The sequence below is a fragment of the Aquila chrysaetos genome, chromosome 13, assembly GCF_900496995.4.
Source record: "Aquila chrysaetos chrysaetos chromosome 13, bAquChr1.4, whole genome shotgun sequence".
Taxonomy (NCBI): domain Eukaryota; kingdom Metazoa; phylum Chordata; class Aves; order Accipitriformes; family Accipitridae; genus Aquila; species Aquila chrysaetos.
Genome location: NC_044016.1, coordinates 38,038,263 through 38,050,381, shown reverse-complemented (window position 1 = coordinate 38,050,381; position 12,119 = coordinate 38,038,263). Strand labels below are relative to the sequence as shown.

General features: G+C 68.6%; 1 protein-coding gene across 5 annotated transcripts; it reads right to left on the bottom strand.

Moving 5' to 3' along the window:
- Window positions 1-1,000: 1,000 nt before the first annotated feature.
- On the bottom strand, window positions 1,001-9,701 carry SORBS3 (sorbin and SH3 domain containing 3). Of its 5 annotated transcripts, none has more exons than XM_030036018.2 (20): window positions 9,392-9,501; window positions 7,888-7,977; window positions 6,373-6,522; window positions 6,155-6,260; window positions 5,834-6,057; window positions 5,697-5,760; window positions 5,488-5,626; window positions 5,304-5,388; window positions 5,154-5,205; window positions 4,954-5,039; window positions 4,386-4,441; window positions 3,285-3,409; window positions 3,111-3,190; window positions 2,977-3,023; window positions 2,681-2,795; window positions 2,473-2,598; window positions 1,958-2,398; window positions 1,771-1,850; window positions 1,576-1,682; window positions 1,001-1,482 (listed from the first exon to the last, which is right to left on the bottom strand). In XM_030036018.2, exons 3-20 carry the CDS (start codon window positions 6,478-6,480, stop codon window positions 1,421-1,423), a joined length of 2,103 nt encoding a protein of 700 aa, XP_029891878.1. In that variant the 5' UTR covers window positions 6,481-6,522; window positions 7,888-7,977; window positions 9,392-9,501; the 3' UTR covers window positions 1,001-1,420. The 5 variants fall into 5 exon arrangements, with proteins under 5 accessions (XP_029891878.1, XP_029891876.1, XP_029891877.1 ...); XM_030036016.2 differs by lacking the exon at window positions 9,392-9,501 and adding an exon at window positions 8,644-8,757; XM_030036017.2 differs by lacking the exon at window positions 7,888-7,977 and having other exon boundaries at window positions 9,392-9,701.
- Window positions 9,702-12,119: the final 2,418 nt, after the last annotated feature.

Genomic DNA, 12,119 nt, shown 5'->3' with positions numbered 1-12,119 from the left:
CGTTGCAGCCAAACGCGCGCCGCTGCCGACCCCCGCGTGCGGCCTTGCGGCTCCGCATGCCCCGTCGCGACCCCGTAAGCGCCACTGCAGCCCCACATGCACTCTTGCGGCTCCACATGCCCCGTTGCAACCCTGTAAGCACCACTGCAGCCCCACATGCACCATTGCAGCTCTGTGTGCCCTGTCGCAACCCCATAAGCACCACTGCAGCCCCACATGCACCATTGCAGCTCTGTGTGCCCTGTCGCAACCCCATAAGCACTACTGCAGCCCCACATGCACCATTGCAGCTCTGTGTGCCCTGTTGCAACCCCATAAGCACCACTGCAGCCCCACATGCACCATTGCAGCTCTGTGTGCCCTGTCGCAACCCCATAAGCACCACTGCAGCCCCACATGCACCATTGCAGCTCTGTGTGCCCTGTCGCAACCCCATAAGCACCACTGCAGCCCCACATGCACCATTGCAGCTCTGTGTGCCCTGTTGCAACCCCATAAGCACCACTGCAGCCCCACATGCACCATTGCAGCTCTGTGTGCCCTGTCGCAACCCCATAAGCACCACTGCAGCCCCACATGCACCATTGCAGCTCCGTGTGCCCTGTCGCAACCCCATAAGCACCACTGCAGCCCCACATGCACCCTTGCAGCCCCGCATGCCCCTTCGCAACCCCGTAAGCACCACTGCAGCCCCACAGGCTCCCCTGCAGTCCCACACGCACCATCGCAGCTCCGCGTGCCCCATTGCAACCCCTCATGGGCACCGTTGCAGCCCCACGTGTCCCCTTGCAGCCCCCCCCCCAGCAGCATCGCAGCCCCATGCAGCGCTGTAACCCCGCACAGCACCGTGGCCCCACAGCGTCACCGCCACGCAGCATCACGACCCCACAGAGACCACCACAGCCCCTCGCGCAGCCCCACGGTCTCCTGCCCCACATTTCCCCGTGGGCACCATCCCACCGGCTCCCTCCCGTCCCAGCACCACCAGGCTGGGCCTCGCTCGGGCTGAGCTGAGCTTTAATGATGGACAAGAAGCTAAACGCAACTCCCAGGCGTGTGGCACGGCCCCAGACTGGCATCTCGGGTCACAACCGTCATGGTCAGGCCTGGCACCGGCCAGGTCCCCCCCCCCAGCACTGGCTGGAGAGGGAGGGAGAGGTACGGCCACCGGGACGGTGGGCGATAAGGCACCAGGCAGCAGTGAGGAGGGCTCGGGTTAAGGCACTGGGGTGGGGGAGACCCCCCCACGCAGCGGGGATTGGTCCCAGTTAGAGGCAGCCCCATAGGGGCGGGAGGGAGCTGGAGGCACTTCGTCCCCGTGGGGGGACACGGAGGGGACGCGGCGGGGACGCGGGGTGCCCGAGGCAGGACAGTGGGGAGCCCCCGGCCCCGCACCTCCCACCGGGCTCCTCTTCTCAGGTCACACCGGTGCCACGTAATTGCCGGGGAACGTGCCGAATTTCTGCGTCCTCCTGGACACGCCTGGGGGGATAAAGGGCAAGGAGAGGTGGTGAGAGGCCGTGGCGGCAACCCGTCCCCGTCCCCGTCCCCATTCCCATCCCGGCGGCCACGTACCCACGAACCAGCCGTCATCACACTGCTGCATGACGTCCACCCGGTCCCCCTCCAGCAGCTCCAGCTCGTCGGCGTTTTGGGGCCGGTACTGGTACAGCGCCCGGTACCTGCGAGACACAGCGTGGCCAGAGCCCGCACCACCACGGGTCCCGCGTGGGGACACCGTGCCACGGTGTCGCTCCTGGCCCTACTTACGGGGTCCACTGGATTTCGGAGCCGTTGTAGGACGGGGCAGGGTCGGGGCGGGTGCTGGTGGGTGCCCCCGGGGCCGTGCACTGCAAGGGGGGAGAGGACGGGTGCAACGTTACGGGTCGGCACCCACATCCCTGGCGGTCCCCAGGCACGACGCCGGGGCTGGGGGCTGTGGCAGGGGGTCGCTCACCTCCTCGGGGGGCCAGGTCGGGCACCAGGGCTCCTGGGGATGCGCGGCCGCGGGGTGCGGGGGGCCGGCGGGGGCCGGCGAGGGGCTCGGGGCGCCGGCGCGGGGCAGCTTTGGGGAGGGGGGGAAGGCGAAGCCGAGGTGGCGGGGTGAGGACGGGCACCCACCGGCTTCGCCGGGACCCCGCTCTGCCGCCCGGGGGGAGCTGGCGGAAAGCGGGGGGCCCCGGGGACCGGGCGAGCGCTGCAGGGACGGGGAGCCGGCCGGGAGCCGGGGGCTGGCGGAGGCGGGAGAAGGTGGGAAGTCCTCGGCGGTGGCTTTCACCCGCGGCTCCTTCAACACCTGCACGTAGGTGGCGGGGAAGATGCCCTGACGGCTGGTGCCGGAGATACGTCCCTCGTACCAGTTCTCATCCACCCGCCGCACCAGGCAGACCCGCTCGCCCTGCCGATGGGACGAGAGGACGGGTTAGCGCGGCACGGCGCGGCACGGCGCGGCGCGGCGTGGCGCGGCGGTACCTTGCGGAAGGAGAGCTCGACGGGCAGCTCCCCTCGGAAGTTGTAGAGCGCCAGGGCTTCGCCGTACTCCAGCACCTGGATGGTGGGTGCCTTGATGGGCTTGGGCACCTCTGTGGGGGGCAGGATCTGGGGAGGGGGGGGACGTGGGTGAGGGTCAGTGCCAGGCTCTCCGAGCCCGGCTGCCCTCTCTCCGTCCCCCGGGGCTCACCTCCACGTAGTTGGAGGGGAAGATGCCCACACGGCCGTGGTGCTCGCCCTCCAGCCAGTTCCTGTCCACTTCCTTATGGATGTAGACGATGTCCCCCTTCTGCAGCGTCAGCTCCCTGCAAGCGGCAGCGCTCAGGGACGCTGCTCGCACCAGTCCCGGGGCGGGGGGGGGGCACCGACCCGTCCCCAGCCCGGCCGGCACGACCACCCCGCATCCTGGGCCTCCCCCCGGTCCCCATCCACCACCCGAGGGACCGCAGGGGCACAGCGGGGACCCCCAGCAGCACCATCACTTACTTGGGTGATTCGGCTTGGAAGTCGAACTTGAGGCGAGCGGCTTTCATCTACGGAGGGAGAGGAGCGGTTACGGGGGGACTGCCCCATCCCAGCCATCTCCGATCCCGTATGGAATGGGACCATCCCGGCCTTACCTTCTTCTCCTCCCTCTTGACGGCCTCCGCGGGGTCTCCCACGTCGGACAGGCTGGGGAGGGTCCCTGGCCTGAGGGTGTCTGCAAAGAGTGGGGTGTCACCACCCGGCAGGGCCGGGGTGCATGGGGTACCCCATGGCACGGCACGGCTCGGGGGGGGGGGGGGGGGCCTCACCTCTGCCGGGGGCTGCACGGCTCCGGTCACTGGCCAGCCCCAGGCCACCCCGCTCCATGCCGGGGCTGGCGGGCGGGCGGTGGGTACCGGGGGGGCTCTGCAGCCGGCGGGGTGACAGGGGGCTCCTGGGGGGTGACGGTGGCTCAGGGCAGGGCTGAACCCCACATCCAGCCCCGCTGCCACGCACCCTCCCTGCTCCCGACCCCACTGCCCTCCGGGGCCGAGACCCCTGCGTCCCCCAGGACCAGGATGTCGGGGTCCCCCGGCTGCGCCCCTCCAGGGTCTCATCCCGGAGGCAGCCAGGCGGGACGGGTCCAAAGTTTGCCGGCAGTGCCGGCGGCACGTCCCGGCTGCTGCGGAGCAGGAAGCGGGCAAGCCGCCTAGCTAATGGATAACCCCGCTCCTGGGGGCATTTAAAGAGCCCAAATTCCCATTCCCACCCCCAGCCGCGATAGGGGGTCGAGCAGGGGGGCAGCCAGCCCTCCAGCCCCCCACGCGCACCCCTGAGGGGTTACGGTAGGTCCTACAAGAAGCGGAGCACTTGTTTGTTTGTTTTCCTCCCGCTGCCGGGACAGGGCACGGGGGCCGTGGGGATAACCTGGGGTGCCCACCCTATCCCGGGGTGCACCGGCACCCACCGACACAGGTTTCCCCTCCCCGTGCCAGTGGCAGCGGGGGACACGGGGACACGGCGATGGGAATCCAACCGCCGTCACCTCCCCTGGGACTGAGCCAAACCCTGGGACACGGCGTCCCCGCAAAAGCTGGACGGGGGAAAGGGTCAGCCCCAGTCCGTCCCCGTCCCACCCACCGGGCAGCCGGCCCGGCGCCGGGGTCCCCCACCCGTGGCAGGGTGTGGTGGGGGCGAGACGGCCAGCGCTGCCACGGGGGGGGGGCTCCGTGGGGGTCCATGGGGGATGCGTGGGGACCCCCAACCCGCCGCCGGAGCCGGGACGCCGGAGGGATGGTCCCGCCTGCCCCCCCCCCCCCCCCCAACCCCGACGCGGGGCCCTGTCCCACCGCTGCCCCCCGCCACGAGTGGGGGTCCGGAGCAGCAGGATTTGGGGGTTCGGGGTGCGGGGAGCAGTCGGCTCTACTCACCGAGCCGCCGGGGAGGCCGGAGCGGGGGAGCGAGCGGTGGGAGCAGCCGCCGAGCTCTGCCGGAGAGGAGCGGGAGCGGGGCGGGGGGGGGGGGGGGGTGGGAGAGAAAAATTAATCATCCAAGAGGCTGAGTCTCTGCGGGAAGCGAAGGAGTCCAGCTCCCGGCTGCGCAGAGCCAATAACCGCCGGACAGACGGCGCGGTGAGACAGGGTCCTAGCGTCCCACGGCCACGGCCACGGCCACGGCGGCCAGGCCACGGCCACGGCGACGTGCCGCCGGGCAACCGCGCGTGCGTCCAGACGGGCACGCGTCCAACCGCGCGTGCACCCAACCCAGTCGTGTACGCGCCCGGCTGCGCCGGCGTTATTCGGCTGGATGCCCGCGTCCGGCCGGCCGTGCCCTCGTCCCGCCACGCGCGCGTTCGAGCCTTGCACGGAGGGCGCGCGGGCGGCTGGATGCGTGCGCCGTCGGCCCTGCGTCTCCCCTTCAGGGACGCCCAGCCCCGGGGAGGGACGAGGGGCAGCAGGAGAGGGCCAGGCTGGCACGGGTGGGCAGGGGCCGGGGTACCTGGCGGGGATGCCGGCGCGTCTCCATGGCCCTCATGTCCTTGTCCAGCTCCTCGCCGAGCTGCTCCAGCTCCCGCTCCAGCAGCACCTGCGTGGGCAGGACGAGGCTGGCACTTGCCCGCACCCCACGTCCCAGCGGCACGGGCACCGGGACCCCCCCCGCTGCCACCCCCGGCCCCGCACCTACCGTTGGCAGCTTACCCTCAATGGGCTGAGCCCGCGCCGGCGGCACCGCGGCGGGGGGCTGGAAAGGGCAAGGGGCCGGTTAGGTGTGCGCACACCGCGGTTGCCCACCGGCAATCCCTCCGTGCCGGGGCTGAGCCGGGGGCCGGAGCTGCCGGACCTTCCTACCTGCTCCAGCACCGAGGATTTCCCCGGTTCGTAGTCAAAAATGCTGCCGGGCTCCGCGGTGGCACCGGTGTCACCCCAGCTGGTCCTGTGGGGAGCCAGGAGGAGCTCAGCCCCCTGCAGCCCCCCACCCCGTGGGCACCCACCGCGGTCAGGTCCCCAGGCACCATTTAAATGCTGCGCTCACCAGTCCAGCCCGTTGGGCATGCTGGGGGGCTCAGCTGGCGACGGCCCTTTCCTCCGCGGCTCTTGGGGGGATGAAGGCACCGTGGTGGGCGAGGGGCCGAGCTTACCCGTGGGGCGGCGATGGGCATCCCAGTCCGGCTCTGCGGGGATGGAGGAGAAGGTGAGCGGGTGCCGCGCCGCGCCGTGCCGCGCCGCGGTACCGGGACTCACCTGGCAGCTTGCGGTGGATCTGCCGGAACATGCTGCGGTACCAGTCACGGGGCCGGTCGACGCTCTGCGGGGACGTGGCAGGGTGGCGAGGGGCTCACGGGGAAGGGGGAAACCCCAGCCCCGTGCTCCTGACTCACCGAGCGCGAGGCGATGGGCATCCCCGTCTCATCCACCGGCCCGATGCCGTCGTACTTCACCCAGCGCCTCTCCCGCCGCTTGTTGTCCTTGGTCCAGGTGGCCGACCAGCCCGGCGGCCGGGGACAGGCGGGGGCAGCCCCGGGGCCGGCCACGGAGCCGGCGGGTGCCGGGGTGCCGGGTGCCTTCGCCTCCTTGGCCGGCCAGGTCTGGTACCACTCGCTCGCTGGGGATGAGGTGGGCGAGGGTGAGCCCTTGCCCTCTGCCGAGCATCGCTTGGGGGAGCCCGTGGGGACGTCCCCAGGGACGCTCGGGACAGGTACCTGAGCTCCTGGGGGCCGCCTGGCCGCGCTCGGCCGCGCCACGGGTCTCCAGGTCATGGAAGTCGAAATTCAGCGTGTTGGAGCCGCGGTGGCGGATGACGGGCACCTGCGGCACAAGGAGGGGGCTGGCGCGGGGGCAACGCGGCGGTGGCAAAGGGATGGAGGTGGAGGAGCTCCCCAAATCCCCCGGGCGTGTAGCAGCCCCCGGCCCCACTCACCCGCGTTGCTGTGTGCTGCAGGGGCACCCACAGTGGTGGGTGGAAGGGGGGGACGTCCTCCAAGCCCAGAGCTTGGCCGGCGTCGGGGGGCAGGAGCCGGCCCGCCATGGCCGTGGGGTGCCGGGACGGTGCCTCGGGGGTGCCCGTGCCCTGTTGGGAAAAGCGGCTGCGCTCACGGCAGATCCCGTCCCTGCCTGCTGGATGCTCCCCTCCAGCGGCTTCGTCTCACCGGGCTTTGCCGGAAAGCTGGGGGCTCCGGGTGAACCCCATCCCAGCCGCATCCCCACCACCGGAGACCGTCCCCTGTTATTCAGAGGTGCAGGGGACACCGCGGCGGGGTGACAACCGCCGCGGCACCGTCCCCAGCTTGGGGACCCTCACGGTGCCGGGGGAAGAGGCTGTTCCCGGCCAGAAACAGCCCTGGCACGGCTCCCCCATGTGTTCTCCATGCGGCCTCAACCCCGCCGTGGCCAGATCCGGACCACCCGGCCCCTCTTCCCACCGCAGCTTTGCTCCACAGATGGATCCGGCCCCCCTGGGCTCTTTGGGGAGAAAACACCCCGGGGTGGGACAGGGCGATAGCCGAACCGCTTTGCCCATTGTCCCGGCATCCCGGCACGGCGTGGTGGGATGCAGCCGGCGCCGGTGCCCTCCCGCCCGGGCACGTGGCGGCAGCGGAGTCGGGCAGTGCCGCACTGGGAGAGCTGCCAGGGCCGAGCCTCCCCGGGGCCGAGAAACACGAAAAGGCAGAAATATTTCCCCGCCCTGCAGCGCAAACAGGGAAGGGAGAGGGGAAGGAGGGAAGAGGCGGCGGGAACGTGCGGCCAAGCCCGGCACCACCCCACCGGGAGGGCGATGTGCCGTGACTCACCGCCGCACCGCGGTGCCAGGGCCGCAGCACGAGGTGGGGGGCGGCTGGGGGGGGACAGGACCCCCGTAACGGCTCCCGACACCATTGCTGCGTCGGCGTGGGACGGCTCCAGGGGCTGAGAGCAGCCCCGGGAATTTTTGGGGGGACACCCGTGTCCTCGTTCATCCCCCAGCATCTCCATCCCCACCGGGGCACTGGCATCGCCCGTGGGACTCGCAGATGCCACGGGGGACGCGTGTTGAGCCCGACGCCGCGCAGACCCCTCCTCAAACAGGGCAACCGGTGCTGCTGGGGGGCCGCTAGCCTGGCACGGTGCCCTGTGTGCCACCCTCGCAGGGCTGGGGACCCCCCCCCCCCCCCCAGCTCCTCGCTCCCGACACCCACCAGAGGCTCTGCAGCCCGCAAGGCTGTAATTAACGGTTATCACCACCGTGGGGAAACAGGCCCTGGGAACGACTTGCCCCAGGGCACAGAAAGTGGGGTGCACGCTCCCCCCCCCCCCTCCCCAGGGCACCCCAACCACTGCCACTCCATTCCCAGCCCGGTGCCCTCCCGCAGCCCCGTCCTGCTCCCACGGACCGTCCCCCAAAGCCTGGCTCCCCGTCGGTCACCCCCTCCTCGCCAGCCCCCGAGCCAGCCCTTACCTCCTGGGTGCTGCCAAGCGGGGGTCCCCGGGCAGCGCCGGCCTCGGGAGGGCCGGGGGCCTGGGGAGCCCCGCGGCAAACGGGACGGAGCTGCGAGCGGCGGGGAAGAAAAATGCACGGCGTAAATTTTGCCGGGGGAAAAGAGAGGGGTGGACTCAGCGCATCATGGGTGGCCGGTACCGAAAGACCCCCGGCAGCATCCCCCCCCGGCCGGGTCAGCAGCCGCCGTCCTCCCCGGCAGCGGGTACCCGTGTGCCCTGGCCCCCCCCCTGGGGTGCACTCGCCACCCCCCCCAGCGCTCCCCGCTCTGGAGCGGGGCCGGCCCATTCAGAGTTTCCAGTGACATTTCCAGGGACGGGATCCAGGGAGACGAGCCAAGAGGCTGAACTCATCCCACGCCCCGCGCACGCGTTCCCGCGCACCCGGCCCCCGCTTACGAAACGGGGTGAGCCTGGTGTCGCCGCCCCCCCCCCCCCCACCGGCAGCCACCCCCCGCTGCGATGGAGCCGGGGGCTTAGAGGGGTTTTTGGGAGAGGATGAGGAGGGAAGTCCCAGTGGAGGTGGGGAGCGGAGCTCCATGTTCCCATAGCCCCCCCGAGCCACAGAATGGGGGGGGGGGCACGGTGAAAGCAGAGTCCTCGTCATCGCTGCCGCCTGCTTTCCCACGGGCGACCCTCCATCCCCCAGGGGTCTGGGCATTGGGGACCCCCATTTAACACCTCCGTGCCCTGCTCTGAGGATGCCCCGTAAGCCCACCTCATCCCCTCCGGCAGCGCCCATGTCGCAGCCTCCACCGCTTCCTTCTCGCCGCTCCCCGAAACTGCTGACAGCCCCGAAACGGGGCAGCCCCGGCCCTTCCTCTATCCCACGCGCTCCCACGTGAGCTCAGGCCTCTGCCCCCACGGGAACTCGGGCGGGAGGATGGTGGCTTTGCTGCCAACCACCAGCCATCCCTCGGTCCCCACCAAGGCACCCGTCCCTTGCCAGAAGGTGCTGGGGACGATGCTGGGGACATCGGCCCGATGGCAGGGAGCCCTGCCTGGCCCCAGTGCTGCACCCAGGGGACAAAGGGGACAGGAGCGGGTGTGCTCCCCGCTGCCACAGCCCTGGAGGACGCAGCTCCCATCCAAGAGCCGGGACGGCTGCTCCCGTGGACCGGTGCAAGCCGGAGACACGGCAGGGAGGAAGCGGGTCGGGGACGGGAGCTGGTCCTGCCAAGGAAACTCGGGGAGACGAGGGCGGAGAGGACAGCAGGGCCTGGGGCGCAAGCACGGGCACCCGGGGAAAGGGTTAAACCCTGCGAGGGGGACCCAGACCCCATCCCTGCCCGCCGAAGGGGTGACGGTCCCCTCCAGCCCACTGCGCGCCCGAATGACGTCTCTGGAGGTCACAGCTCCCGCTGGCAACGTTTTCCTGGGGGCAGCTGGATCCCGGCCACCCCACGCTGCTGCATCCCACCCTGGGGGTCCAGCTCCCCCCCCTTCCAAGCAGGGACCGGACTCACCTCCACAGCCCCATGCACCGTCCCCTTGCCGGACGAGCAGCCACCAGCGCCTGCCCTGCCTCCCAGCTCCCAGCACCAGCCTCCGCTGGCGGATAAATATTTAACGCGCAGCCTGGGACGGGATTAACAAAGGGCGAGTGTTTCCTGTTTGCTCAGCGCGGCGATGCCAGTCGGGAGCGTGCGGCCAGGCCGAGAGATGCTCTCTCGGTCAGCGCTGTCGTGGGCAGCTGCCGGAATCCCTCGGTGCCGAGACCGGTGCCGTGCCCGGTCCACGGCGAGGGTCGGGGAACCCGGGACTGGGCAGCGATGCTGGGTGCAAGGCATGTTGCTGGCAGCTCCCCCCTGGCTTTTGATGGAAACACCCAGGAAAGGGGTGGGAAAGCCGGAGCATCCCTTCCCCGGTCGCACCCCGGCCGTTTCCGGCAGCTGGGAAGCGGGGACGGCTGTCGCACCGCGGCCACGCCGGGCTTTGGGAATGGCGAGGAGCAGGAGATGGCAGGCGGATTGCACGTGGTGAGCGAAACTCGACGGCGAGATGCTGACCCAAGCAGCTCTGATTGCAGGTGCTGCAGGGGAGAAGCCAGATGTGGCAGCCACAGCTGGGAGCCAGGTCACCCCCCCCGGTTCCCCAGCCAGGCAGGGAGCAGGCGATGCCGGAGCCAGGACCGCTGCCGGAGCCACGTCCCGCTCAGAGGGCGCAGGTTGGGGATTCCCATGCAGGAACCAGGGGAACCAGGCCGGTGTCGGAGCTGTAAGCCGGCAGGATGGATCCCGGCCAGCACGAACACCAGGGCTGCTCACCGAAGCGCTGCAAGCCCATGGCATGGAGTGGGCACCACGCAAAAAGGGCGAGGAAGGAGCCCGGGGGGGGTGAAACAAGAGGCAGCAAATACCCTCCTCTTCCTCCTGGCACCCAGGAAGGCAGCGGGAGGAGGGTTATTGACTCAGCCAGCGGCTGGAAGGATGGAGAGGCAAGGAGAGGGAGCGGAGAGCTCTCCAACAAAAGCGCCCGGGAGCGACTTCACAAGTGCCGACGTGCCGGGGAGGTTGGGAGACGCCGTCTCGGCGCTGCCCTGGCCCTGGAGAGGGGCCCTGAGCGAGGCAGCGGCTGTAAAACAGACCCTAAAACCTTTCTCCCTTCCTTCCCGAAAGCCAGGCAGCACCCGTGGGGCTCCTTGCCCTGCCCTCCACCCTGGGAGCCAGGCACCCCAGTGTACCCCAAAATAAACCATAGCGGAGCCGAGTGACTGTGTCAATTTTTAACTTTTTTTTTTTTTTTTCTCCTTAAAGATGACTTCCAATTTACATTAAGACAGTTCTAACAAATTCATTCCTTGTTCACAAAAAAAAAAAAGAAATTATATTAAATAATTTCTGCCAATAAATAACATTTTCACCATTTTTTTTCTCCTTTAAACATAACTAAAAAAAAAAAGCAAAAAAAAAAAAAAAAAAAAAAGGAGGCAGTCTCCAGGCAACGGGCGTATGATCCTTCAGCATCGAGAACCCTAAAATCACCATCACTGCACCCAGCACATGTCCCGTGGGGCTTCAGGTCCTCCCTGGCAGAGGCCGGTGGGCCTCCACGTATCCCTGCCACCGCACCTAGCTAGGTCAGGTCTGTGCCCGAGTGCCGCAACAGGCTCCCGGGCTGGCATGGGCAGCAAGAGGTTCTCCCAACGCCAAAAAAAAAAATTAAAAAAAGAAATAAAAAAAAAAAAAAAAAAAAAAGAAGCTTGAACTCAACCCACCACCCGACCCATTGCTGACTCCCCTCCTTGTTACATGCACCTTGCTATAACATGCAAAAAAACCCAGGCTGCGAGGCCAGCCTGCGGAGGAGGCGGCTGGGCTTTCCCCGGGGCCGGTCATGCTCCTTGGCTTGCATTCCCGGAGTCCTGTTTGCCAAACTCCGGGTGGCAGCCGGGGAGGGAAAGGGACAGGCGGGAGCTCTGAGATGAAGGGTCTTGAGACGTGCATAGCTCCGAGGCGCTGGCTTTGCAAGGGGGGGGGGTGGTGGAGGAGGAAGGGGGAAAAATCTGCGTATTTCTGGCATTTTTTTGTTTTGCCGTGGTGGGGATCGGGGCAGGGCGCTCTGCCGGGATGAGCGAGGGACCTCGCTAGCGGCTGCCGGCCTCTGCTCCGAGGTCTTCATCCCTCTCTTCCCCAAAAGCTGGGGAAGAGGAGATGGGGTCGCTCGGCTCAGCGCTGGGGCGGGGGAAAGCTCTGCCTTCCCCGCAGCTCCTGCCGCCAGCCGGGGGCTGCGCTTGGCAGGGATGCCAGCACGGAGAGGGTTACACGGATGAGCGTTAGTCAATCGAGGGGGTAATTAGCACCCACGCACCCCATCTCTGCTGCTCCTCACCCCCTCGGGAACTCGTGTCAAGGGAAGGGGGGACCAGCACCAGCGTTGCTACAGCAACGGGAGCCTGTGCTTCGCCTGGCAGTATGGCATCCATACGTGCCGCCTGCCATACGGCTCCCGGGCAGGGCTCCCCATCGGTATCCACCAGCCCCTCCTGCGATGGGATGCTGCAAAACTGTGGCCCCACCAGCCGCAGGGACGTTTTTGGCAACACCCAGCTCCAGGGACAGGGGCGGGGGGGGTCCCAGCTCCTCGCAATGCTGTCAGCCCCCCCGTACGTTGCAAGGACAGCAAACTGCGAAGCACAAGGGCCAAACGGGTTTTGGGGAGGGGGGCTGGCAATGCTGGAGCACGAGAAGAAGG

Excerpts from the sequence above, each read along its gene's own strand:
- SORBS3 (XM_030036014.1), bottom strand. The coding sequence starts at position 8,214 with ATGGGCCGGCCCCGCTCCAGAGCGGGGAGCGCTGGGGGGGGTGGCGAG. Across the intron at positions 6,523-7,887 it reads CGCTTGGCAGCACCCAGGAG|GGCACGGGCACCCCCGAGGC; the intron begins GTAAGGGCTGGC and ends TTTTCCCAACAG. Across the intron at positions 2,796-2,976 it reads TTCCAAGCCGAATCACCCAA|GGAGCTGACGCTGCAGAAGG; the intron begins GTAAGTGATGGT and ends TGCCGCTTGCAG.